Consider the following 24,195-nt stretch of genomic DNA (forward strand, 5'->3'; position numbering starts at 1 on the left):
CGGGCACTAAGCAAGTCAACATTAATTAAAGGAAGCACCAGCACTTTAAGGTATTGCGGTGAGTAATCTTATGAGTTGCATCACTGGAGAGGAACAAAGGCAGGGTGGAAAGCCAGAGCCTGATAGAGTCTGATAGAATCACTGCTAAATACTTAGCCCATCAGCATTGCTGTTTGTGATTTGCAGGGGCAGTGGCCCTGGGACGGCCAGAAAAGATCTCCCTGGTGCTAGTCTGGGACCTGTTGGACTCTCCCCAGCTCTCCAGCTCAGAGGCCTTCATCAGTCCTCTTGTTTACTGTGGGCCCCATGGGACCCAGATTGTTCCAGAAGCCCTGCTTGCTGGTGTTCAAGCACTGTTCAGGGAACGCAACCCAGGCCCAGGCTTGCACCAGTAACACTGACCTCCTCAGCAGCAAGACCTGGGATCCCGTCTGGGTCAGGGAAGGGATGAGGGCAGAGACCACCAGTGATGAATGCCGGATACACCTCTCTCACTTCAGGTCAGTGCTTTTCTTCTGCCTTCTCAAATGTCTGCTTTGCATCACCATACTTAGCATCCCAACCAGCTTTCCGATCTGTGGGACCAGTTAAGAAGCAGTATTATCTAGAGATTAGAGCAGGAGATTGGAACCTCAGGACACCTGGATTCTAGCCTTAGCTTTCTCACTGACTCGTTGTGTGAGCTAGGGCAAGTCATTTCCAGCAGCATTTTCCAGGAGGGTGTCTAAAATCAGGCACTTAAATCCATATTCAGAGAGTTGAATTAGTGGCCTGACTTTCAGAGGTACTGAGTACCCAGAGCCCCCATTGGCTTCAATGGCTCAGCCCCGTTAGAAATGAGGCTGCTTATCCAGCTGTTTAACTGGCCTTGTACCTCAGTGTAACTCTATATAATGAGTATTGTGGTGCTTGGTGCTTTCCTGAGACACACTTCAGAGCAATAAGAAAGTCTCCCTCATGTGCTGGTCTGTAAGGAATCTCACTGCAGGGCCCGGAACCTGCTGGGGCAGAAAGCAGCTGCTCCTTGTGGGCTGGATGGCCAGGAGGAGATGCGATCCCTATGGGGATCATAACACTAACCTGCCTCACTCATGCCGTGGGAGGCTGGGCTGTGAGATGCTTTGAGATTCCCAGCTGGAAGACGTGTGGTTCTGTTCATAATACTGGAGTTAGTGCCGTTTCATTGGCATGTCCAAGAGCCGCATTTGGTTCTTATAGCCCTTTACCAAAGCCCTGAGTTATCCTGTCCCCCTTTGATTTCAGCTGTCCACACTTTGGCCCTGATTCTGCAGTGCAAATCGGGAATAACTCCAGTGAGATTCATGGTGTAAATCCTGAGTGAGAACAGCATCCGAGTCCTTTAGTGCAGGGTTAGTATCCACGCGGAATGCACCAGTGCCCTGATTTAGCACAACTTCGGTCACCCTATAGCATTGGGCAGATATTGCAAACAGTGTTCTGTCACTCTTCCTCCCAGTTCTTATACACACTTGCTTTGCCCGGGTTCACGCCTGTCTTGTGTTCACTTCCCTCAAATAGTCTAGCGAACAAGTTGACTGTCAGGGATGTCCATGAACAGAGCAAATTTCAAGCAACTATTGGGCAATTCCCGGAGAGGGAATTGTGAATTTGTAAAATACAAGTGTAACACACCCTGCCACAATGTAGTGCTGTCTCCTTTCATAGAGGTTTATGAGCCCATTACTGGGTTCGTGCTAACAGAGTTGGATCTTTTCGCTCAGGCAGGACAGGCTCATGCTTTTAGACCCAGACCTCCAAGGTTCAATCCCAATCCAGGGGCATCGGGTCACATTACACAGGTATGCACCTTGACTATCTGATACAAAGAGTTATGCGCATCCAATCAAAGAAGAAGAAGATACCATGTGACCCATGTAGCTATTCAAAATATTCTAAATTTTAAATGCTTCCAAGAAGCCACCTGCAAATCAGCAACACAGCAAGAATTAGTCAAGGACACTGTTCAGAGAACGTTAGATAAAACATTAGATAAAACGTTATCTGCTTACAGATGATTCATGAGGAGGAAAAGCAAAATTGGTCTAATAAATAATCTGTTAAGAATTATTCTTCCAGTTTTATCACTAATGCACTGTTGCTATAGGGTACATTAGGGATCTTTATTGTGAATCATTGAGTAATGCAATATTCCTATTTCTGCTGAGAGATCAAAGTCCATGTATCTCAGTGCTCCCAGTTCCCAGGGGATCATAGGTATCAGAGACAGGAAAGAAGTGAGATTGGTGAATCCATTGCTGTGCATGAGAGAGGGAGCAGGTACTAGATATTACACTGACATTACACTGAATCTCAGCCAAAATGCTGAGGTTTTTCCAGGCAGGTGACAAAACTACAAGTGTCAAGCAAAGAAAACTCATCTGTGACTTGAGAAGTTGTATTTATTTTATTGATGTTAAATAAAATTATGATGACAATAAAAATCAGTGCAGCATTCTTGGCTCGTGCCAGCTCTTGTTTCACTTCCCGGTAACTAACCAGAAAAGCCCACAGACTTTGACCTGTGATAGTGCCTAGATATGAATGACTGGGGGCTGAGAAGAGTGCATTGCCAAATGTCATGCCCAGGGAATATCTTTCCATGCAGTTCACTGGGTCTTTGGAACAACCAGAGAAGGGACAATTGTGAGAAAATTCTGACCGTGATTTACATGGAGCCTGGTGCTGGCTAAGAAAGGACTTTGAGAGCCAGGTCCTCAGCTGGTGTAAATCAGTGTAGCCCTACTGAAGTCAATGGAGTTGCATGGGTTTACATCAGTTGAGGATCTGACCTCGAGAGCATAGTGAGTGCTGTGTGGATCCCCATGCACAATCAGTCGTGCTCAGAGTCACGCACCTCACTGCCAAGTTTCAGTGCTTTGATTCAAGGAACCTAGGGACCAAACAGGGCCTTTACTAGTGGAAGTCATGCTAGGCATCATGCTGAACCAGTGTCATTTTAGAGCTTGACTGTAACCACTTTGCCCATTGCAGGCTGGAAGAACATGGATGACAGCAGCTGCCAGTCCATTCCTCACCTCCACATTGGGCATGGAAAATGCCCGTTTCGCTCCTTTTGTTTCTGGAGGAAGCAGGTAGCTTCCGGTCTGCAGCAGTTTGCCTGACTCTGTGGTTTCTGTCAGTGTAACTGCTCTTGGCCATTTCTCATTCAGAGCAGCCCGTGGAATTAAAAAGTCTCTTTGAAGGGTGTCACCTAGTGGTTAAACCAGGGGGCACTGGAAAACCAGACTCCTGGGTTCACTTCTGGGCTCTATTATTATTTATATTGCTGGAGTGCTCAGAGACCCTAGTAACACACCAGAACACCATTGTGCCAGGCATTGCACAATAGAACCCAGAGTTACGAACCCCTCGGGAATGGAGGTTGTTTGCAACTCTGAACTATTCATAACTCTAAACAAAACGTTCTGGTTGTTCTTTCAGAAGTTTACCACTGAACATTGACTTAACACAGGTTTGAAACTTTACAGTGCAGAAGAAAAATGCTGCTTTTAACCATCATAATTTAAATGAAAGAAGCACAGAAACAGTTTCCTTACCTTGTCAAATCTTTTTTTAAACTTCCCCTTTATTTTTTTAGTAATTTACATTCAACACAGTACTTACTGTATTTGCTTTTTTATTTTTTTTGTCTTTGCTGCTGCCTGATTGTGTATTTCCGATTCCAAATGAGGTGTGTGGTTGAGTGGTCAGTTCGTAACTCTGAGGTTCTACTGTATAAACACAGAACAAAAAGACAGTCCCTGCCCCAGGGGTCTAGGAACATTATCTAGTGGGTATAGCAAGGGACTATGAGTCAGAGGACTGGTTTTATTCCCATCTCTCTCATGGACTCCCTTTGCGACTTTGGGCAAATCACATCTGTTCTCTGTGCCTCAGTTTCACCGCTTCAGAATGGGTGCAATAAGTACCCACTTCCCAGGGGGTTGCCAGGGCTAACGAATGAATGGCTGCAGGATGAAAGGCATTGCAGAAGGGCAAAGTATTTAATATTTGCTAAGCAAGGGAAAAAAGAAACAGGCTCAGGTTTCTTTTCTTTATTATGACGAACGTTAACTGTTTAGTTGGGGTTTTATTGAGATCATCGTTTTTTCTGAACTGCTGTTTTGACTTGTTTATTTTCTTTCCATTTGAGCCAATCAGAATGAAGAATGGACAGCACTGACCAATGAAGTCATTGTTACAAGGCACAGATAGTGTGAGTTCTAGACTTCGGTCTAAATAGCTACTCTTCCTGCTCACCCCAGCTACCGACCTAATCTGGCTACTGAACCTAGCTACCTACTTCACCTGTTTACCCATCTCTTCTGTCTACCTGCCTGGGTACGTACACAGTCCAGCACCCGTCTACACAAACAGTCTACTGAACCTAGCTACCTACCTAATCTGTTTAACCTAATTTAATCTAGCTACCTAGCTACTCTGTCTACATGCCTGTTTACACAACCCCAACTAATCCCTGCCTTCCTACCCACTTAACCTATCTACCTACTTAATGTACTTCCCTGTCTACCTTTATACCTAATTATCTCTTTACTTCCCTCATTAATACTGTTTACCTACTTACTCTGTCTACATACGCTATCTAGCTAATCTACCTACCTAATCTATTCTGGGCATTTATAATGTGCCCATCACTGTAGCACCTGGGCAGCAATATCTGTATGTGCCAATCTGTGTTATACCTGAAGCACTGAGCCGCCCCATGCTGAGGGGGAGACGGTTTTCACTGTCCAGCATGCACCAGCCTGAGGTTATTTCTCTGTGCTAATGAGCGTTAAGCTTCAGTGTTTTCTTTCACACGGCCCATCTGACCTGCTGAGACCCAAAGATGCCATTTCCAGTGAGAGATGGGTCTGAGTAGCAATAGTTCAGATCTGTTCCAAACAGCCTCAAAACTCAGGGCAGCTCAGATCCAGAGGTTTTGTTCGGCCCATGATAGAGCTAAGAAACTAGTCACAATGCCCAGATCTGGGTTCAGACTTGCCCAGCATTCCTGGTTCTTGGATCTTGAATTCTGGCCCAGGCCAGTGTCTGTTTAAATTAGTCAAAAAAGAATCTTTAAAATGATGTGGCCTTTTATTTCTGTTGGTAACTTAATTCGGCTCAAGAGAAGAAGCCCAAGCTAGTGTTATAAGCAGGAGGCAGGATGGATTACAGAGACAGTTGACTTTTTTATTAGGGCCATTTATCTTTTGTAAAATTTAACCTTCCCCTGAACAAAGAAAGTGAGCGGTGGCAGGGTAGCATGTGTATATTAAACATGTCAGCTAAGTCAGTCGTTCAGAATGAGATCGCATGACCAGGAATACATTGTAACCTCACTTGGGTTTCACTGTGATGGCTCTGAAGTGCCAGTCTGGCAGCTCTGCAATAAAGGTATTTATAGAAGATGGGAGCAGGGGCTGGAGGATATTGTAACCGCGAGGTTTCTGAAGGCTGTTAGCACTGGGAGGAGCCTGAGCCCCACTTCTCTGCACCAGCAATTGTTAAATGGAGCCCGGAGCCCCCTGATTCCCAGGGATTCATGCCATGCTCCACCGGCGGAGGGGATTGGCTTTCCCACCGGCTGCACTGCCTCACACTCTATTCCTTCAGCAGCACCCAGTCTTTATTGCCTACTTTTATTACAGGGGTTCCAGAGGTAGGATCCCTAAATCCAAGCCCCTGTAACATGTTTCAGTGGGAGCTGGAGTGAACAGGCTTTGGTGCTACAGTGATGGGTGCTATAGAAAACTCAGAGACAGAGAGATACCCTTGCAGTGTCCAGGGGATGGGGAGGTATTGAGCAGCTCTGATTCACAGCTAACCTGGCGAGAGGATGGTGGCCTTTGTTTTATATTCAGGCTAGACAGTTGCATCCAACCTCAGTGCCCAAAGCTGCGAGTTTTACGCTTCAGTCGTGCCCACCATACCCTGGCGTAGTGCAAACTAAGGCCAGGTTCAAATCTGGGGACCGTATTAATTGTATGCTCTCCCCACTAAACACGTGAGTGTGTGTGGGGGGTGGGGGATGTACAAAAGACTGAACAATCCTGCCCCTGGAGTAGAGAAACAATCCCACTAGCCATGCAGAACTTCGTGAAGGGTTGGTAGCAGCGCTCAGTGCAGGTGTGGGAGGAATGTCCTCCAGTTGGCACAGGGGAACAGCATTAGCTGTAGAGGCCCAGATCCTCAGCTGGTGTAAATCAGTGTCTCTCTTTTGAAGGCAGTGGAGCTATGCCGATTTACACCACTTGAGGATCTGGCCCTGTATGTAAGTGCAGGATGAGAGCGAGGAGGAAGTTGTTTCTGGTACAAGGGCAGGCTGCATTCACAATCACTCCTGGCCCTGCATCAGGAGCCTCACGTCTGAACTTCCATGCACCCTCATTCCCAGCCCTGATTCAGCAGCGCGATATTACCAGCCGGGTACAAAGTCCTCCCATAGGCTGCTTTCGCTGACTCAGTCGCCACTCTGAAGCTGTTAGCGCTCTGGGGCTGATTTTGATCATAGCCCCATCAGCGTAAGGCCACTGGCTGCAGCATATTGGCACTGGTGTGCACAAAGCAGACACAAGCTCTCTGCCATTGCATCAGTAATCTCAGAGCCAGGATGTGAGCCAGCCCTGGGAAGGCTGTTCCCCAGGGCACGCATGCACAGTTCAGCGAAATGACTCTTACTCTGCCCTGTCTCTCTCATTTTCCCCCTTGCTTCAGGGCCTGGAGACGAAGTATGTGGAAATCTTGAGATTCCAGGCCCCAGGGAGCGGCTCTCCGGTGACCAGAATCTCTTCCACCCCTCACTGTAACAGGCAAGTATGGGGTCTGCTGAAGAGAGGTGATTTGTACCTTACTTCTAGCGGCTGCTGGGCTGGGAGCAGTCTCCTTCTACCGAAAGCACTTCTGCCCCATTCCTTACAGGAACTCCGACTGGGGGAGGCAGGGACCGTGGTAGTCATGAGTTTCCCCTCCTAGCCTGTATCCCACACTGGGTGACATAGGCTGGGACTGGCATATCTGAAGGCACATACCAGCCAAAGTTCTAAGGACCCATGAACTCAGATCAGGAGACTTGCACTCCGTAGCCGCGTGGAAATCACTGGTGCAGAAACAGATCCATATCGATGGGGCTGGGAAGCAGTATCCTCCATCTCAGAGGCGATGGTCCACCTCAGTATTGCCTGGCCCACAATGGGCACAAGTAGTGGGTTCCGTGAATGGTCCACCTCAAAGGGACGTGGTGGCTTCTATGACCCAGACAAGCCAGAAAGCTAGAGCTAAAGCAGTGCCAGTGATGGGCTGGGGTGCAGAAGAGTCAGTTCACTGAGCTAGCACCAGGCCTTCAGCTTCAGTGATCCCACCTGGCTGGGTGACGCTGAAAGAGCTGTGTGTTTTCTCCCTTCCAAAATCCCCTGCGAGCTACAGCTACAGGTGCTGCTGGACCCAAATAGCATCAGTGAGAACAACTGGTGCAAGCTGGCATCCAGGCTGGGCATGTGCGGGATGAAAATCAGATAACTTGCAAGACTCATCTCATGTTAAAGGAGCAGGATGGGATGCGGGAGAGAGGAGACTAGGTAGGACCAGGTCTCAGTGAGGGCAAGTACAGTACAGTACTACTGCGTTTGTGTTAAACAGGAAGGCAAAGGCCCTGTATTTGGATGCTGTTCTGTAGTAGTTTCATAATAAAAGGAGGGGTAGGGAAGGGGGCAGAACTAAACAGCAGGAGCCCAGAGATCTGGATTTGATATTCAAGAAAAATAATGGGGAAGACTGTGTATAGTAAATAGTTAAAGTACCTTATAAGTGCTAAGTACCATAATTACAGCCCCTGTGGCCTGTTCCATCCTACCTCCCATCACCCAGCTCCACCATGTAACCCCTCTCTCTCCACCATCATTTCACGCTATCAGCTACTGGTAGATATTATTGCCAACCAGGCTAGCTCTTCACCAGGAAGCCAGTGGAAGCTCTGGGTCTTGTATGTGTCAGAAATGTCCCTATGTGGCCTGCTGCCGATAACACTGGCCTCTTGGAATGATCCCCCTTCGTGTTCCTCTGTCATTGGTTTTCACCAGCAATTTCCCTTGTTGATTGTCTTGAGTCAGCAAGGTGTGGTCCTCTCAGAGATAAGATCCCCATCCTCCCAGCCAGTAGAGCCGAGGGGGTGATGACACAGCACATACGTATGCAGCTGTCCTTGGCCAGGCAGAGGGGGTGTCCTTGGGAGCCAGAGGGGGTAGTGCACCAGATCTCAGCCAGATGGGAGACTAGGCCCGGAGGACATCTCCTTCTGTCTCATTCTAGGCTTCAGTAATTACTGGAATCCAGAGTTCGCTTGGGACTGAGCACCTGCAGCTCCCGTTGAAGCCAAGGGTAGCTGTGGATGCTCAGCACCATCGAATATCAGGCCCTCTGTAACAAGTCTGGGAACAAGAGAGCCCGTGTGATGTTCTGGACAGGCAGGCAGAGCCTGAGAGGCTGCCCTTACCGTGAGATGATGGAATTGCACTTTGGCTCCTTCACGCTGCATTGCTGGGGTTCTGGTGGCAGAGAGTCCAGCTGAAAGGCCATTCAGGGCAAGCGACCAAGGTGGGAGGGGCACCTACCTGAGCATACTCTGGCATCTGGGCCCCGCACCTCTAGGGCTCTGTGGGCTAGTCTTGCTGAGGGCACCAGCAGCTCCATGCTCCTGGAGCGAGAGGGGAATTCAAGGGCTGATTCAGGATTAATGCCACGGTGGGCATGCATCAGGAGTAATGCCACGGTGGGTGCTCAGCAGCTCTGAGAACCTAGTCGAGATTGCGCATCCAAAACGGGAAGAATATGGAATCATTGGCCACTGTTAGAAAATGTGGCTGTGTGTGCCAGGACCACTAAATGATCACTCTATGTGGTCTATTCGCCCCCTCCCCAGGCCAGCTTGGGGGGATTTCACCTTCTTCTGCAGCGTGTGGGTCACTTGCCAGGATTCGTTGGGTCTCTCTCCATCATTTCCTTGCCATTGCAGGGCCTTGAGCACTGGTGCATCTCAGTCCCTCCTATTCTCTGCCTGTGGCACAGAACAGCCCAGTCTCCTGGGGGCTGTAGTATTTTGGTCTCACATCTGTGGATGGGTTTAGTGTGCGAGTGCTGGGTGATATTGGTGGCCTGCGATGTGCAGGAGGTCAGACGAGATGTTCTGGTGCTCCCTTCTGGCCTTAAGCTCTATGGATTTCAGTAAACACTTTTTCCGGACAATGGGCAGAGTGGTGAAGACACCGACTGGAATAGCTACTGCTTCAAGCTGAGTGGAAAGTTAATGATGAAATCTGCTTTTCCCAGCAAAAGCTGTGGCGGAGAGTTTCCAGGCAGTCCTAGAGGACTTAAATGCGGTTTTATTTAATGAATGTGTTTAAATCCCCTTTGAAAATCTCAGGCCACGTTTTGTCCTGAGCAGGCGTTGCATCTGTTTCCTGTGATTATTCGCAGACCAGTTCAGAGTCCCAGCTAACTTGGGCAGCTAGGATTCTGCTTGGAAAGTCAGCATGTGAAACAACACTAGCCAGAAACCTGGACTATGAACTGATGGATCCTCGGCCTGATTCTCAGAAAACAAGTGAAGAGATGCACCAGATAAACAGGATTTTGCAAGGATCTGAGGTTAATAATTATTCCCACAGTGGACCTGCCTGTTGGCTTCCCCACCTTTCATCTGCTTTTCTGTCAGCCTTGTGGAAGACTGGTTATACTCTTGAGGTCAGCCAGCTGACTGGAGGCTGTGGGGAGAGAGGCTAGACATCACTCCAGTGCCCTGAGTGGTTACCCTTCTGACTGGAGGTTCCCTTGTGGTGGGAGAGGAATTTGATCTCCCCTGTATCAGCTCCAATGCTCCTTGACAATGGGAGGTTTGCCACTGACTGCAAATGGGTGTTGGATCAGGCCCCATGTTCCCATTTGCTGCTGGGCTACGCAAACACGCAACCACTGGCCTCCCCACTCGGACCGTTGTATAGAAAGAATGACATCCTTGGTCAAGTTGCCATGGGAGAAAAGTTTTGGCTCAGAAATGAATCTCTCTCCCGTTTAATTGTGATTTGAACAGTTCGCACTTGTATAGAGCTCAGAGCGCTTTGTAATGGCAGGAGAGATTTATTTATCCCCATTTTATAAATGGGGAAACGGAGTCACTACGGGGATGTGACCTGCCCAAGGATAGAGGGAGTCATTGGTAGAGCTGGGAGTGGAACTCAGGTCGCTTGAGTCCCAGTCCTGCACTAGCCACTGTCTCCATTTGAGCCTTGCAGTTCCCCACCGTCTCCCCAGTTCTGCTTGGTCCAAATGCAGTCGTGTGGAAAGCCTGGATGTTCTGACTGGTCTTCCTTTCGGCAGGTATTTTGCATGCCAGCAAAGCCCAGCGGCTGCCATCTTAGAGGTCTTTGAGGAGCAGAACGGGAACCTGAGGGATCTCTACAACGTCATGGTGGCCATGGGCAGGTCGGACTGCGCCTTGGTCATTGAAGGTTTCCTGAATGGAACAAGCAGCGGGCACTGTTGCACGCTGGCCACCAGTGCCCATAGCCAGGCAGGCATAGACAGACCTTGGAACATGAATGGCAAGAGCACAGGCAGCCCACAGCCTGGTCCCCTAGGACAAGGATCCTGCCGTCGAGAGCTTACGAAAGGAGAACGTCTGAGCGGCAGTGGCTGGTGCTCCCCAATCTGCACTGGCTTTCCCCTCCACTTGAATTCTGGAGGCAGGCTGCATAGATGCTAAGGGGGACTCTGGAATGAGCTGGAAGAATCTCACCCCTGCACCATTGCGAGCAACAGGAGCACAGAGAGCCCTGCAACTCCCTCCCTGTTGGCTAGACTCAGCTTCTCCATGCACGGACACTTGTGCCCCGTTACAGCCTGTGGTCCCTCCCCAGCCATCCTGGTTCTTCCCTGACGTCTGGGAAGCCTCTTGTGCTCTCTCCCGGCCATGTGGTTAGTAGGCAAGCTTGAGGGGGACGTTTCTGAGGCTCGCCAGTGAAGCGAAGTGTCCAAGGGAGGGCACCAGACTCGTGCTTCCAGGCAGCAGAAGGGGGAGCAGGGTACATAGAGGGCAATATCTGTCTGTCAAGGGGAGGGACGTCGTTCTGCTTAAAGGTGAAGAACTGCAGCAGCTCTTGTGTTTGGGGGACAGCGTGAGACCAAGCATCCTCTGAGCTGGGACCCCTCTTCCTCATTGGGTATGCATCCCCCTTGTGGGCTAGCTCTGCTCCTGTTAATGGAAACAGGAATGCTCCTCCCAGCTTTTTCAAGGCAGTCCCTTAATTTGACAGCACTGCCCCATTGGGGGTGGCTCGGGACATTGTAACTGCTACCGCTCAGTAGCATCAAGTATGCAGCTTTTGGGTTTTTTTGGAAAGCTGGTACTTTGTGCAAGGGTCTCTCCCTCAGTGAGCAAACGGGCTTGCTGTGGAGCGGAGGAGATGGCATCCTAGCCCATGCAGCAAGAGTAGGGAATAGACAGAGTCTGGCTCTAGTAAACACGGCCTTCTAGAACCCTAGCTGCAGGTTGCCCATGTCCAGTCCACAAGCTGCAACTGCCTTGCTCAACCAGGCATCCTTAGGCCCTCATAGGCTTGGCTAGGCCAGTGCACCCCCGGGGAGGGAGAGAGAATTGTTATCTCCCGTCTACAGTTAGAATCTGTGGGAGAGTAGGGACCTGAACCCGAGTTGCAGGCTAACACCCGAACCGCAAGGGCATCCCTCCTCCCACTCTGAGTTGGCAAGAGCTGCGGAAGTGGACTAGAACTCCTCCAAGAAAGCCTCACTATACACATGGATGTATGAGACGTGCACGCACGCACCAGTATGAGGGAGACCTGTAAGTGCACATAACTTTTATTTTGGAAAAAAAAAAAATTTTTTTTTAAAGACTATTTGCAAGGAAATGGTTTTCCAGGAAAACAACCCAATGTGTTCGACACCTCTTGCCCCTGAGCTATTATTAAAGATGGTTTACATACATGGGGGGATCAAAAGGGGATTACCCATGTCTTCTTCAGGGGTACAACCACCACCATGCTGAGGGAAGATACTGCAAGCTCCTCGTCATTTGAGGCGGCATGATGTGTGTCTTACTGCTCCCCATGTACTGTATCCCCTTATCCCCTCACTGGAGGGCCCCTGCTACCCAGTCATATTGGGGCAGTCAGGAATCACTGGAGGGCTCAGAGGAAGTGATCTGTGGAACAACAGGCTTTCCAGAAACCATTAATAAAGCAAAACAGAGTCAGTAATAGCTACAGTATGGCTTTCAAGTATACATGTAACCCCTCCCCCCATCCCACACCCACAAAGTTTCACAGAGGGCCGCCACCAGTCTTGATTGTCAAGGGACAAGTCCCCCTCTAGGACAGTGTGTTGAGCCCTTCCACGCTCTGCAAGCCAGACTGGCAGGACATTACGAGCTTCTTCCTGAAATCCGCCTGTCACTGCGTTTTCCCCCATTCTCGGCCGTCTGGAATTGGGGATGTGGCTGCAAGGAATGGGTGAGTCAGACGTGATCTGTAGCTCGAGCTAATGCCCTTGAACTCCTGACCCTCTTCACACATCACAGCGAATGCTCTGATTTAGGTTTCATATCTCCCCGCTCTTCTATTTTTGTTTCTACTCCAAACAAGAGTTCTTGGGCCAGATGCCTAGCGCCACTCCGCTCCCTTAAGACCCTTCCTCGGGAGTCCCCAGCAGCCACAGAGCCAGCCCTTGGCGCAAAAGGCACATCAGGGACAGGAAAGGGAAGTGAGGTAAGCATGGTAGCTCTGACAATCCCCAGCTGATGTATGGCCTCTATGGGGACCAGAGCCAGCTGGCACAGTCTGGGAGGGATGGGGGAGCTGCTCTAAACTGCTCTGGGACCAAGGCAGAGAATCAGGGAGCTATAACTGGCTTCCTGCCAGCCACCTGTCTGCTGCCACTGAGGCTTACAGCTTACGCTGGGCACTGTGATGGCTGGACATTCAGCAGGAAGGGGTGACAGATGGGAACCCTGTGGGCATGCCGTACTAAGGAGTCCATTAGAGGCATGCGGGGAGGGCAGATTACTAGGCACAGCCCCCTGGGAGAACCAACCCCTGCCTAACCTCCAACAGTCAGTAAAACCTCATGGTCACTGGTACCAATGGTTGGGGCTAGAGCTGAAGCTGGGCAGGAAGGATTGTTCCTCAACCACAGTCGATCTCCTGCTCAAATGGCTTTTCCCCTCTATAGCTGGCTGCCAGTTCAGCACCTGATCAACACCCAGCAATCTGTATTAATCCCTCCCCTCCCACGCCTGTGTAAGAACTAGATCACTGCCCAACATTCCTCTTCCAGCACCCACCTGTCTCCTCCTCTCCTCCTGAGCCCCTCACTCGGGTCCAGAATTCTGTCTGTCCTCACTGTGGGGACGAGCATGCCGTACTAGGTGTTGCTTTTGTAGTGGTTTGGCCACAAGTTAGTATCCCATGGCGAGGAGCATTACAGTAGGACTCTGCAGGGAAACCCCTGCTGTTCAGTGCAACAAACACCCACATTTTCTGACCAGGAGCAAGGAGGAGTTACGGAGGCAGGCTGTTAGCCTCCAGCGTACACTCAGACAGTCAACTTCATCACCACCCATCACGGGCATCTTTACACGCTGGCTGCTTTCACCACAGGTTTGTGGGTTGGGATTATTGCAAGGACTGTAACCAAGTTCCCCCTTCGTAGGGTTTTCATTTCCTTAGAGCAAGGAGGGTTCCTTTCAAGGAAAGAAAAGAAAAAAAAAAAGGGGGGGGGGGGGAGAACTGGTGGCATTGTTTAACCCAGAGATTGAAATGCTCTGTGCACAGCACAGGCAGCCATGGGTGTCATTTGCTATAGGGTAAGGGGAGCAGTTCCCTCCCCTCCCCCAGATTTTTCATAGGTCTGTATGCCCCACCCCATCCCCCAATCCTCTCAACTTCACAGGCTATAATATAATCACATATAATGGTCTATGTGCCGACACAACTTTGCTCCACTGCCTGCCTCTCCCCCTCCTCCCCCGCCATTTTTCTGAAATAACACCCCTGCAGACAGCCCAGCTGCAAGCTTCCCTTGCTGAGACAGCTAATGAGGGCCAGTGGTGGTGGAGGTTAAGGTAGACACCTGTCCACAGCTCTCTGGACTGAGCTCACCCACTTGTTCTACAGTTTTTTGGTCCTCTCTCTTCTGCGCTGGTGTCGAACCTGCAGGGCGAAGGAGAAAAGGCTATCCTGGCCCATTCCCAGCCCTGCCCCCAAAGCATCCAGTGCCTCCCTGACCAGCAGCCCAATTAAAAACAGATGAAAATGACATTCTTATTTCAAAGCAGCTCCCAATGGGTGCTGGGTTTAGCAGATGAAACATGGGGCCAACTGGACCAACGTAAGATACTGTTAAAATCACACAGCAGTTTTCCCCACTGGATTCTCTCCCTGTTCCAAGGTAGGTTCCAAATGAACTTAAATGTAAGATATCCCTTCTCTGCTCCTCTCAATGCCTCTGGTAGCTGGCTAGCTATGCAACAGTGCCAGCCAGAGACTGAATACAGTACTGCAGATCAATCATTCATTTAGCAGCTCCTTGCCCTATTTGTCTCATCTCCCAGTTCAAACCTGCCTTCTGTCCACTTAGAAATTAGTGCTAGCAACAAGGATGATTGTCTAGTAAGGTTACGGGGGTAACAAGCAAATGCCCCGAGACAGTCCTTGCAGTGGGTTGAGTTTGACGGGGCCCAGTTGAATATTTTTGGAGGTGGCACAGAATAAAAGTGGTAAACAAAGCAAAGGTTCAAGTTTTAAAGGTTCCCTTCTTGGGTCCCGTATGACTGACTCCACTGGGACTTGATCACTTACCATAAAGCATCTTATTTTAAAAAAAATCTATTAGCCTTAAATCTGGTACCTGGGAAATTGGTTGAAACAAAAAACAGATAACTCACACATCTGGCAGATTCACAGATCGCAAGGGCAGAAGGGACCACTATGGTCATCTCATCTGACCTCCTAGATAGCCCTAGCCATATAATTTCTCCAAAATAATTTCTAGAGCAGATAGTCTAGAAAAAAAACATCTAATCATGATTTAAAATGGTCACCGATGGAGAATCCAGCATGGCTCTTGGTAAACTGTTCCGGATCAAGATGATAAAGTCTAACCAGCATGGTTCTTACAAAGGAAAATCATGTCTCACTAACCTACTAGATTGCTTGGAACTTATCAACAGAACCAGTTGACATAATTTATTTAGATTTTCCAAAGGCCTTTGACAAGGTCCTGCACAAGGGGCTATTAAAGAAACTAATTAGTCATGAAGAATCATTGGCTTGGGTCAAAAAGATTAACAGCAGGGTGCCTGAAGGTGCTGTGCTAGGGCTGGAGTTCAGTGTCCTCTGGAAGAGAGGGTGAGCACTGCAGTAACAACATTTGCAGATAATACCCAGTTATTTAGGTTAGGCGAGACCAGAGAGAACACTGAGGAATTCCAGAGGGACCTAATCAAGCCCGATGAATTGGCAACATGATGGGAAATGATGCTTAGTGTTGATCAATGCAAAGTAATGCACATGGAAGGGAGGGGAGGGGGGAGAAAGAGCTACTCATACAGCTTACAGGGTTCCAAATTAACTGTATCAACTCAGGAGAAGGGCCTGGATGTCACGGCTCAGTGAGACCTTCACTCAATGTGCAGCTGGTGAAAAACGGCGAACAAGATGGCAGGGTGTATAAGGAATCGGATGCAGCACGCTATGGAAAATATTCTGTCTTTAAAAATCTGTGGTTTGCAGATACTGTGTAGTACGTGGCACCCCATTTTCAAAAGGATATAGCATAACAAGAGGGTGGGAACGGGGTCCAGAGTGACCTAGATAAATTGGAGGATTTGGCCAAAAGAAATCTGATGAGGTTCAACAAGGAAAGAGTCCAGCGGAGGGCAACAAAAATGATTGGGGCTGGAGCACATGACTTACAATGAGAGGCTGAGGGAACTGGGTTGTTTAGTCTGCAGAAGAAAGAGTGAGGGGGGATTTGAGAGCAGCCTTCAACTACCTGAAAGGGAGTTCCAAAGAGGATGGAGCTCAGCTGTTCTCAGTGGTGGCAGATGACAGAACAAGGAGCAATGGTCTCAAGTTGCAGTTGGAGAGGTCTAAGTTGAATATTAGGAAATACTATTTCACCTGGAGGGTGGTGAAGCACTGGAATGGGTTACCTAGGGAGGTGGTGGAATCTCCATCCTTAGAGGTTTTTAAGGCCCGGCTTGACAAAGCCCTGGCTGAGATGATTTAGTTGGTGCTGGTCCTGCTTTGAGCAGGGGGTTGGACTAGATGACCTCCTGAGGTCTCTTCCAACCCTGATCTTCTATGATTCTATAGGAGGAGGTTCAGAGACAGGTGAAGAAAATGGTCAAGGGCCTGGAAGAACACTCATATGACGGGACGTTTGCTACCATTTTACCTTAGAAAGCAAAAGAATAAGAGAGGACAAGTATATAAAATAATGAATGGTCTAGAGAAGGGGAGCTAATGTTCTCCTTTCTTGGAACAAATAAAAGCTGTGTCATTCTAAACTGATAAAAGGAAATACTGTTTCCATATAAAGCATAATTAGATAGAGGAACCAATGCAGATGTTGCTGATGATTAGCATTTACCAGGATTCAAAGAGGGCGTGGGAATTTAGATGGATAACAGGAACAGCCAGAGTTATCACAGTTAATGCTAACACAAATTTCAGAAGGGATATTAAACCTCATGCTTCAGGGTTAAAGCCAATCTCTTTAACTATTAGGGATTAGGATGAGGCCTTCATGGGGGCAGATTACCCCACATTTTCCTACGGTGGGCATCTTTCACTTTCCTCTGAAGCACGTCTGAGCCAGGTTACCAGACTAGACAAGGGTCTGATGCACTCTGGCAATCCCTACGAGATCCGCCACTGCAACTGCCTAGAAGAGTAATCACAGCATCCCTTTACCAGCCATCCCAGCTGCCTCCTCCCGTCCTACTCCAGCAAGCTGTGCACCGCAACCAGCAAAGGTTCACGACACAGGCAAGAACGGAAAAATCCCTGAGAACGCTTGAGATACTTCTAGTCTTATTGCTGCTGCTTCTTCTATCCAGTCTCCAGGATAAACTTAAGTAGCCTTGGCCCCAGCTACAGTAGCCTTTAGATAGGAGCCAGCTTCAGGGCACTGAAGCCATGTATGAGCTGAGACCTGGCTCTCCCACTCTCCTGCTCCCTCCCCACTGGCTGGCCGAACAGCGCTAGAAACAGGGTTAGCAGGAACTGGGTCTGAACCCAGTCTGGGGCCCAGGTAGACACAGCCTAAATCCAGTCACAGTTTGCAAGCTTTACACAGTAACCTGAAGTGGGAAGCACAGATGGACCCAAGCCTCAAGGCTCAGAGCCAGATCTAGAAACTCCTGCACTCACTGCACAAAAGCTCAGGGGATTTCAGAGCATGGACTCTGCTTTGCCACCACTCTGAATAACAGCCGACAGGGAGCGGTTTACATCTCCAATCATGCACAGAGATACAGGAGTCAGGTGAGAGGGGCCCCGCCAGACGGATTCTCCATAAAAAAGTTTATGTTTGGACGAAGACCATCGTCTGCTGTGCCTGTAAGCCAAACACCACAGACTTGGGATGGTGCATCGCAACCCAGGACATTCACTCCTGATTTACCCCAGGATTTTTAACCTGACTGTATTTTAGTGTTTGAAAACAAGCCGTTCCTTTATACATCTGCTGCCACCCTGAAGTTCAGGCTTCTGCATTCCCCAAGGAAGGGCTGGCAACCAGGACAAGTAGCACAGTCCTAGGATGCTGCTCTGTTAGGTGTCTGTGATGTTCCTGGGTGGGGGGAAAAAGCACATCTCCAAATTCAGATCCTGACAGGATCAGTCTGTCATTTTGTCTGGGGGCAACTGGATTTCTAGTCATGACTGTCACATCCCAAACAGTGTATTTGTTTAGAGGTGGACAGGGATGCTTTTTAAAAGCAACTGGGAAAGCTAAGAATCTGGGGCTTGGTAGGCTGGGAGCAAGAGAAGGTAAGAGCAAAACCTCCCTGGACTCTCCAGCACTGGCTGACCCCCTCCAATGACTTACAAGCAGATACTGTAACGGCTGTGGCTGTAATCCTGTTATGTGAAGGCCGGCGAGATCTGGGCTGAGATCCATTAGAGGATGTTCCGTGCCTTTCCTTGGGAGGGCTCTTGAGAATGCCACTGAGTGGATGCGGGAGACACGTGCATTACCTAAACAACATGTTTGTTCCTCTAATGGGGCTTCTACGGTCTCTGTACACTGCAGAAGCCTGTAACCCTCACCCATCGCTGCATGCTGGGAACGTCATTGCACTGATGTTCCTGACTGAAGCATTCAACCTCTGGATGAGATCATCAATCCCTCCCCACACCCCAAAGCCCCCCATTAATGCCTCTCTGTGTAGTTCTTGGCAGTCTCCCCACAGATGGCAGTCTCTCCGTGGATGGTGCTGTCTCAGAAGAGGAGTCGTCATATCCAAACTGCTCTCCCTTGTTTGTTCCCTGAGCCCCTCTCTCTCAGGAGATGTCTTTATGACGGAGTGGACTATTGAGAGAGAGTTTGGCCAGATCACCGGCCTCGGCCTCCACTCCAGTCATGGGCTGAAGAAGCGTCGTACCACCAAATGACCCAGCAGGACCACGACCAACACCCCCATCATGTACAACACGTAAACGTTATCCAACTCCAGTGCTGCCACCTAGCAGGAGAGAGAAGTGGCAGGTGAAAGACACAGCAACAGGATGATCCAATTGCACTTGTGTTGCTGGCATGCCTGGCACTCAGACATCACCTGGGTTGCTTTTTGCACAAACTTGGCAGCACTGGATTCATTAAAATATGCTCGTGCTCCGTCCTGCAACTGAATAAACCAGATTCTGATCTGATTTACACCATGGTAAATCCACAGTAACTCCAGATCATTATCAGTGAATAAGCTTTTACATCCCCCAGCCAGCTCTAGGGTACACACAGTAGGCATGCCTGCCGCAGCTAAGGGGTCCAATCAGCCCTTTACTTTCAGTGCAGCAGTTTCGATATAAGAACGGCCAGACTGGGTCAGACCAATGGTCCCTTTAGCCCAGTATCCTGTCTTCCGACAGTGGCCAATGCCAGACGCTTCAGAAGGACTGAACAGAACAGGCAGGGATCCATCCCGTCATCCTTTCCCAGCTTCTGGCAATCAGCGCTAGGGACATCCAGGGCATGGGATTGCATCCCTGACCATTTTGGCTAATAGCCATTGATGGACCTATCCTCTATGAACTTATCTAATTCTTTTTTGAGCCCCACTATAGTTTTGGCCTTCACAACATCCCCCTGGCAAGGAGTTCCACAGGTTGACTGTGCATGGCGTGAAGAAGTACTTCCTTTTGATTGTGTTAAAACTGCTGCCTACTAATTTCATTTCCCCATTCTCGTAACACAAGAATTAGATTCTGTTTCTTGTGTTACGAGAAGGGGTAAATAGCACATCCCTATTCACTTTCTCCACACCATCCATGGTTTTTACAGACCTCTATCGTATGCCGCCCCCATTAGCTGTCTCTTTTACAAGCTGAAAAGTCCCAGTTTTCTTAATCTCTCCTCATATGGAGGCTGTTTCATATTCTTAATCATTTTAGTTGCCCTTCTCTGTACCTTTTCCAATTCTAATATATCTTTTTTGAGATGGGGTGACCAGAACTGTATGCAGGTGTGGGTGAACCATGGATTTATAGAGTGGCATTATGATATTGTCCATCTTATTATCTATCCCTTTCCTAAGGGGATATGGCTCTCATCTCTTCTATTATTGGACACTCACTAACGTGGCAGGGGAAGGACCTCACTCAGAGCTACACTTTCTACGCTGCCCTCAAATTTGGAGTGCCTCATTTTTCAGATGTCCAGCTTTAAACAAGCAGGGTGTGATTTGCTGAGCACATTCAACTCCCACCGGAGACAACAGGAGCTGTGGCTGGCTAGACCTCCTAAGAACTGGGTTGCTTGTACACTCAGGGAGGGTGCTTAGGGTACTAGACTAGGGCTGGGGAAACCCCGGTTCAGTTCCCTGCTCTGCCACAGGCTCCCTGTGTGACCTTAGGCAAGTCATTTAGCCTCTCAGTGCCTCAGTTTCCCACCTGTACAGTGGAGATAATACCACTGGCCTGCTACACAGAGGTGTTGCGAAGATAAATATGGACAAGTTTGTGAGGTGCCCAAATATTATGGAGATGGAGGCCATGTAAGTACCGTAGATAAACAGATACTGGTGTTTAAGTGTGGATTAAGTACCTAATTTTAGGTTCCAAGTTTGAACATTTTGGCCTAAGTCCTGAAGCATCCGCACAGCTGGCTGCATTCTGAGGCCTCCCCCTCTGCGTCACGGTACCCCGAACTGGTCAGAGCTCAGCTGCAAGCTCCTCTGACTCAATTTGACCAGCAACACTGCTCACAAGCCCAGCTAAGCGAGGAATCACGCTGACCCTAGCTCAGCCCAGGCACCCGGCAGAGAAGAAAAGCCAGGCTCACTTACCCATCCTCCTTGGTCGGCAATCCACTGGGCGATGCGGTTGCGAAGCACGAATTCTGCCACGTAGCGAGCGATGCTCCGGAGGAAGCCGGTCACCCCGAGCTGGTACACATGAATCGCCATCCGGTAACCGAACCCCAGCAGCGCAATCACTCTGCCCCAGTTAATGCCGCTGTCAAACAAGCTGTAACAGAACCAAACCTCCTGGTTAAAAAAAAAAACCACAACACGCTGGCTCTGGTGCTCTGCTGCCCCCTGTTGGGCTGCTCCGTCCATTCACGTTACCCTGCAGCTGGTGGAATGTCCAGGGGTTCACAGGCGTGTCCTCTGCACACCTGGAGCACTCTGGGCCCTCAAGCTACATCCTACCCAAAAAGAAAAGGAGGACTTGTGGCACCTCAGAGACTAACCAGTTTATTTGAGCATAAGCTTTCATGAGCTACAGCTCACTTCATCGGATGCACAGTTTTCCACTTTATGCAAAACTTTATGTATCCGATGAAGTGAGCTGTAGCTCACGAAAGCTTATGCTCAAATAAATTGGTTAGTCTCTAAGGTGCCACAAGTCCTCCTTTTCTTTTTGCGAATACAGACTAACACGGCTGTTACTCTGAATCCTACCCAAACAAATTTAGTAACAGCTTAGTGGTGAAAAACAAACACAACTAACTGCGTAGTTCTGCTCTCCCACACGCTCAACCACAACCACTAAGTTTGCACTCTGTGAGCTGTAGCTATCCTGGAAGGAACACATTCGCCCTGGGGCTTTATCTATGCAACAGAGATATGCAGGTTTGAACCGGACAGTGGCCCAGGCATATTAGGACATGATTTTTTCTTCGCCTGGATGCATAAAAATTAAATACCTCCCACAGGGCTGGATTCTGATCTCACTTTAGCCTGCCAGCTCTTTAGGGCAAGAATGGACTTCCAACATATATCCATGCAGCATCAACCCAATGGGGTCCCAGTCCTGATCTGAGCTTCCAGGTGCATACAAACAACTGCCGTTTATATGGGGTTTCGCACCAGTGTCACTATACTGAGTTACTCCTGATTTACACCAGAGTATGTGTGACAAGAATCAGGCCCTGGGTTTTAACCTGGGTGCCTGTCATGTCTATTTCTGTTCGCACCGCTGCAGAGAAACTGTTCTAATGCAGGTATCTGTCCCGACCCACAGCATAAAGATAAGGCTCTTCAGAGTGCAGATGGGGCATGTCATGGAAAGAGGCGAGTTAGTGGAGACGGAGGAAGGAACAACACTGAAAAGGCAGGATGGAGAGTGAGTGACAGAGGTTAATTTACCTGTTTGCTGTGCGTTACCCGCCTCAGGATGGCAAAGCGTGGCTTCCCGAAGAAAGGGAGCAGGAAGAAAGGACAGAAGAGACAGTTAGGCAATGTACAGTGTGTGCCCGGGGGGAAGGCTAGGAGAGGGGCGTTGGTGTGGAGCCTGTCAGCGTCAAGACACTGGGCTATCATTTGTACAAGGCCTGGCCTAACGAGGGAGGAAGTGGACTGGGAATTAGACTGGGCCTCAAGTTTCAATCCCCAGCTCAGCCTTAGGCAAATTGCTTCATCTTCTCTGTGCCTCTGATCTCCATCTGCGAAACAGAGCTAAGCCTTCCCCCCATCGCAGGGGGCCTGCAGGGATAGAATCCATTGGTGGTTGTGAGGTGCTCGGATACTGTGGCGATGCAGGGCATGACAGTACCTAGACAGAATGAGGTCATGACCTGGCTAGCCTCTAGGGGCTACCACAAAATAGGGGAGATAGCTGGCAGGCAAGTGGGAGGGGAACCACAGTCTCCTCAGGGGCCTTTCCCTGCTGCCACCAAGCTTTGGATTCACCAGACATGCCTGCTGTCTTCCCCTTCATGCCGGGGTAAGCCACCTCACCTGTGGCCAGGCAAGCAGTAGCAGCTGAGGGGTGAAGCGCTTTCCTCTATCTCCTCTCTGATATGGGAGGGACATCTAAAGGGCAGGTGGGGCCACTGGACTGCACGGAATCCAGCACTCTAGGAAGCTGCCCCGATCCCCCTGCATCTCTGCAGCCATTTCAACACAGCATGCATTAGTCAACGCGCCAAGTGCGTCGGGCTGCTCTTGAAATCGGAAGGTTTCCGGGCACTGCGGGTCCGTTGCTCGGTTTTAGACAGAGGGAGCAGGCTTCTCCCCTGTGTCCAAGCTCTTCTCAGCATAAGGGGCACCGGGAACCGATGAGAGGGTCTATGCCAGTCCTGGTGTGAGTTACAGCAGCCTGGGAGACTGAGGACTGTTGTAACAAAGTGGAGCTCTGCCCTTCCCCCTCCACAGGGGTGGAGCATGCCCAGCTCAGGAGCCAGCACCACCAGCTTTATGCCAGCTCAGAGTTCACACAGGGATGGTCAGTTACAGCCAGAATCCAGCCCCTTTTGCACAGCCCGAGGAGCTGGGAGGATCACATGGGAAGATCTCGCCTTGTGCATTTTCTGCACTACCAGACCAGGCTCCCTCTCCACCCACTGTCCTCTGAGAGAGACTCTCCTCCCGCTGAGAACGAGCAAGCTAGATGATCAGAGTCCCAACTCCTCAGACTCTTTGCTTTCACTTTTCACACACACACACCCCAGAGGACGGACAGACAACACCTTCCTTAAGGGACTGTGGAGTAACGAGGTCTGCATGGTACCTAAGGTCAAAGGCTGGACTGAGCCGGTTCAAGGCTGATTGTCAGAGTCACTGAGCCCCTGCAGGGCCTGCTGCCTGAAGCTGTGTTTGCTTAGCACAGACTGGAAATCAGGCCCTGCGCTTTTAACCGTCAAGCCTTTCTGACTGTGAAGAAAAACCTTCCCAGTGGGGGCTGATGCAGGGCTGCCCAGGAATGAAACAGTGACTATATTCCCCTCTCGTGCTGGTTTTACACCAATGTAACTCCAGACATTGGTAAACTCCCTCCTGATGTCACAGAGAGGAGAGCCAGGCCCCACAGCTCTGCCCGCTCAACCGGCGTTTAGTTGTCATGATTAGGCTTGAGAGTGATGGGGTAGATTTTCACGACAGGAGGCCAGCAGGCCATCCATCCTTCTGCATGCTCACTAGCACGTGCAAGGCCTGCCAGTGCATTTAAAACGGGACCGAAGACCCATTTACACGCTGCCAACATCTGACATGGATGTACAATGACAGGCGCAAGGGCAGACAGGCGGAAAACGCGGGCTTATTTCAGACACTGCTTCATGAAACGCCAGCCTTCCATTGTGAACTGGTTCACGGCTGATACCAGCTTCTCTGGGGCTGTGGGCTGGGCTTGGGGGCAGAATTTGAGTGCCAGCTGTCCTGGCATTGTGCACAGAGCTTGGGTAAAACAATGCCAATTTTTGCTCCTCTGATTTTCACCCTGCGTGCCAGTCGGACCCTCTCTGCGACATCACCAGCGTTCCTTGGGAGTGCGGGGAGCTGGCTGCCTTACCTGGAGGCTATCTTAGTGAAGTACTCGTAGGCATTGTCCTTCGTGGGCTGCAGGGTCTTCAGCATGTTCCGGAACTCTGCGTCATACCGCATGTTGATGTCATCTCCGATGATGGCCAGGCGCCTACCCACCTGGTTGCTGGTGCTGC

The 24,195-nt window shown here is 49.7% G+C and overlaps 2 protein-coding genes across 17 annotated transcripts in view; one reads left to right on the plus strand and one right to left on the minus strand.

Moving 5' to 3' along the window:
• LOC114020317 (circumsporozoite protein) overlaps positions 1-24,195 on the plus strand; it is a 70,192-nt gene that overhangs the window by 3,057 nt on the left and 42,940 nt on the right. For 3 of the 14 annotated variants that reach the window (XM_037885276.1, XM_027825929.2, XM_037885283.1), the window contains exons 2-5: positions 187-500; positions 3,013-3,113; positions 4,175-4,237; positions 6,739-6,833. In XM_037885276.1, coding sequence (XP_037741204.1) covers positions 4,208-4,237; positions 6,739-6,833 — 125 coding nt within the window. In that variant the 5' untranslated portion in view covers positions 187-500; positions 3,013-3,113; positions 4,175-4,207. Of the gene's footprint in view, positions 1-186; positions 501-1,263; positions 1,371-3,012; positions 3,114-4,174; positions 4,363-6,738; positions 7,599-9,268; positions 9,664-10,392; positions 12,293-24,195 lie in introns of those variants that run through there. The other 11 variants (XM_037885284.1, XM_043533593.1, XM_037885278.1 and 8 more) reach the window with 10 other exon arrangements.
• The window catches only part of BAK1 (BCL2 antagonist/killer 1), a 37,314-nt gene continuing 24,995 nt past the window's right edge, over positions 11,877-24,195 (minus strand). For 2 of the 3 annotated variants that reach the window (XM_037885300.2, XM_037885301.2), the window contains exons 4-6: positions 24,048-24,191; positions 20,600-20,780; positions 11,877-18,781 (exon numbers count right to left, since the gene is read on the minus strand). In XM_037885300.2, the coding sequence (XP_037741228.1) occupies positions 18,677-18,781; positions 20,600-20,780; positions 24,048-24,191 (430 nt within the window). In that variant the 3' untranslated portion in view covers positions 11,877-18,676. The remainder of the gene's footprint in view (positions 18,782-20,599; positions 20,781-24,047; positions 24,192-24,195) is intronic. The other variant, XR_006286866.1, reaches the window with a different exon arrangement.

The sequence above is a fragment of the Chelonia mydas genome, chromosome 21 (assembly GCF_015237465.2).
Source record: "Chelonia mydas isolate rCheMyd1 chromosome 21, rCheMyd1.pri.v2, whole genome shotgun sequence".
NCBI lineage: Eukaryota > Metazoa > Chordata > Testudines > Cheloniidae > Chelonia > Chelonia mydas.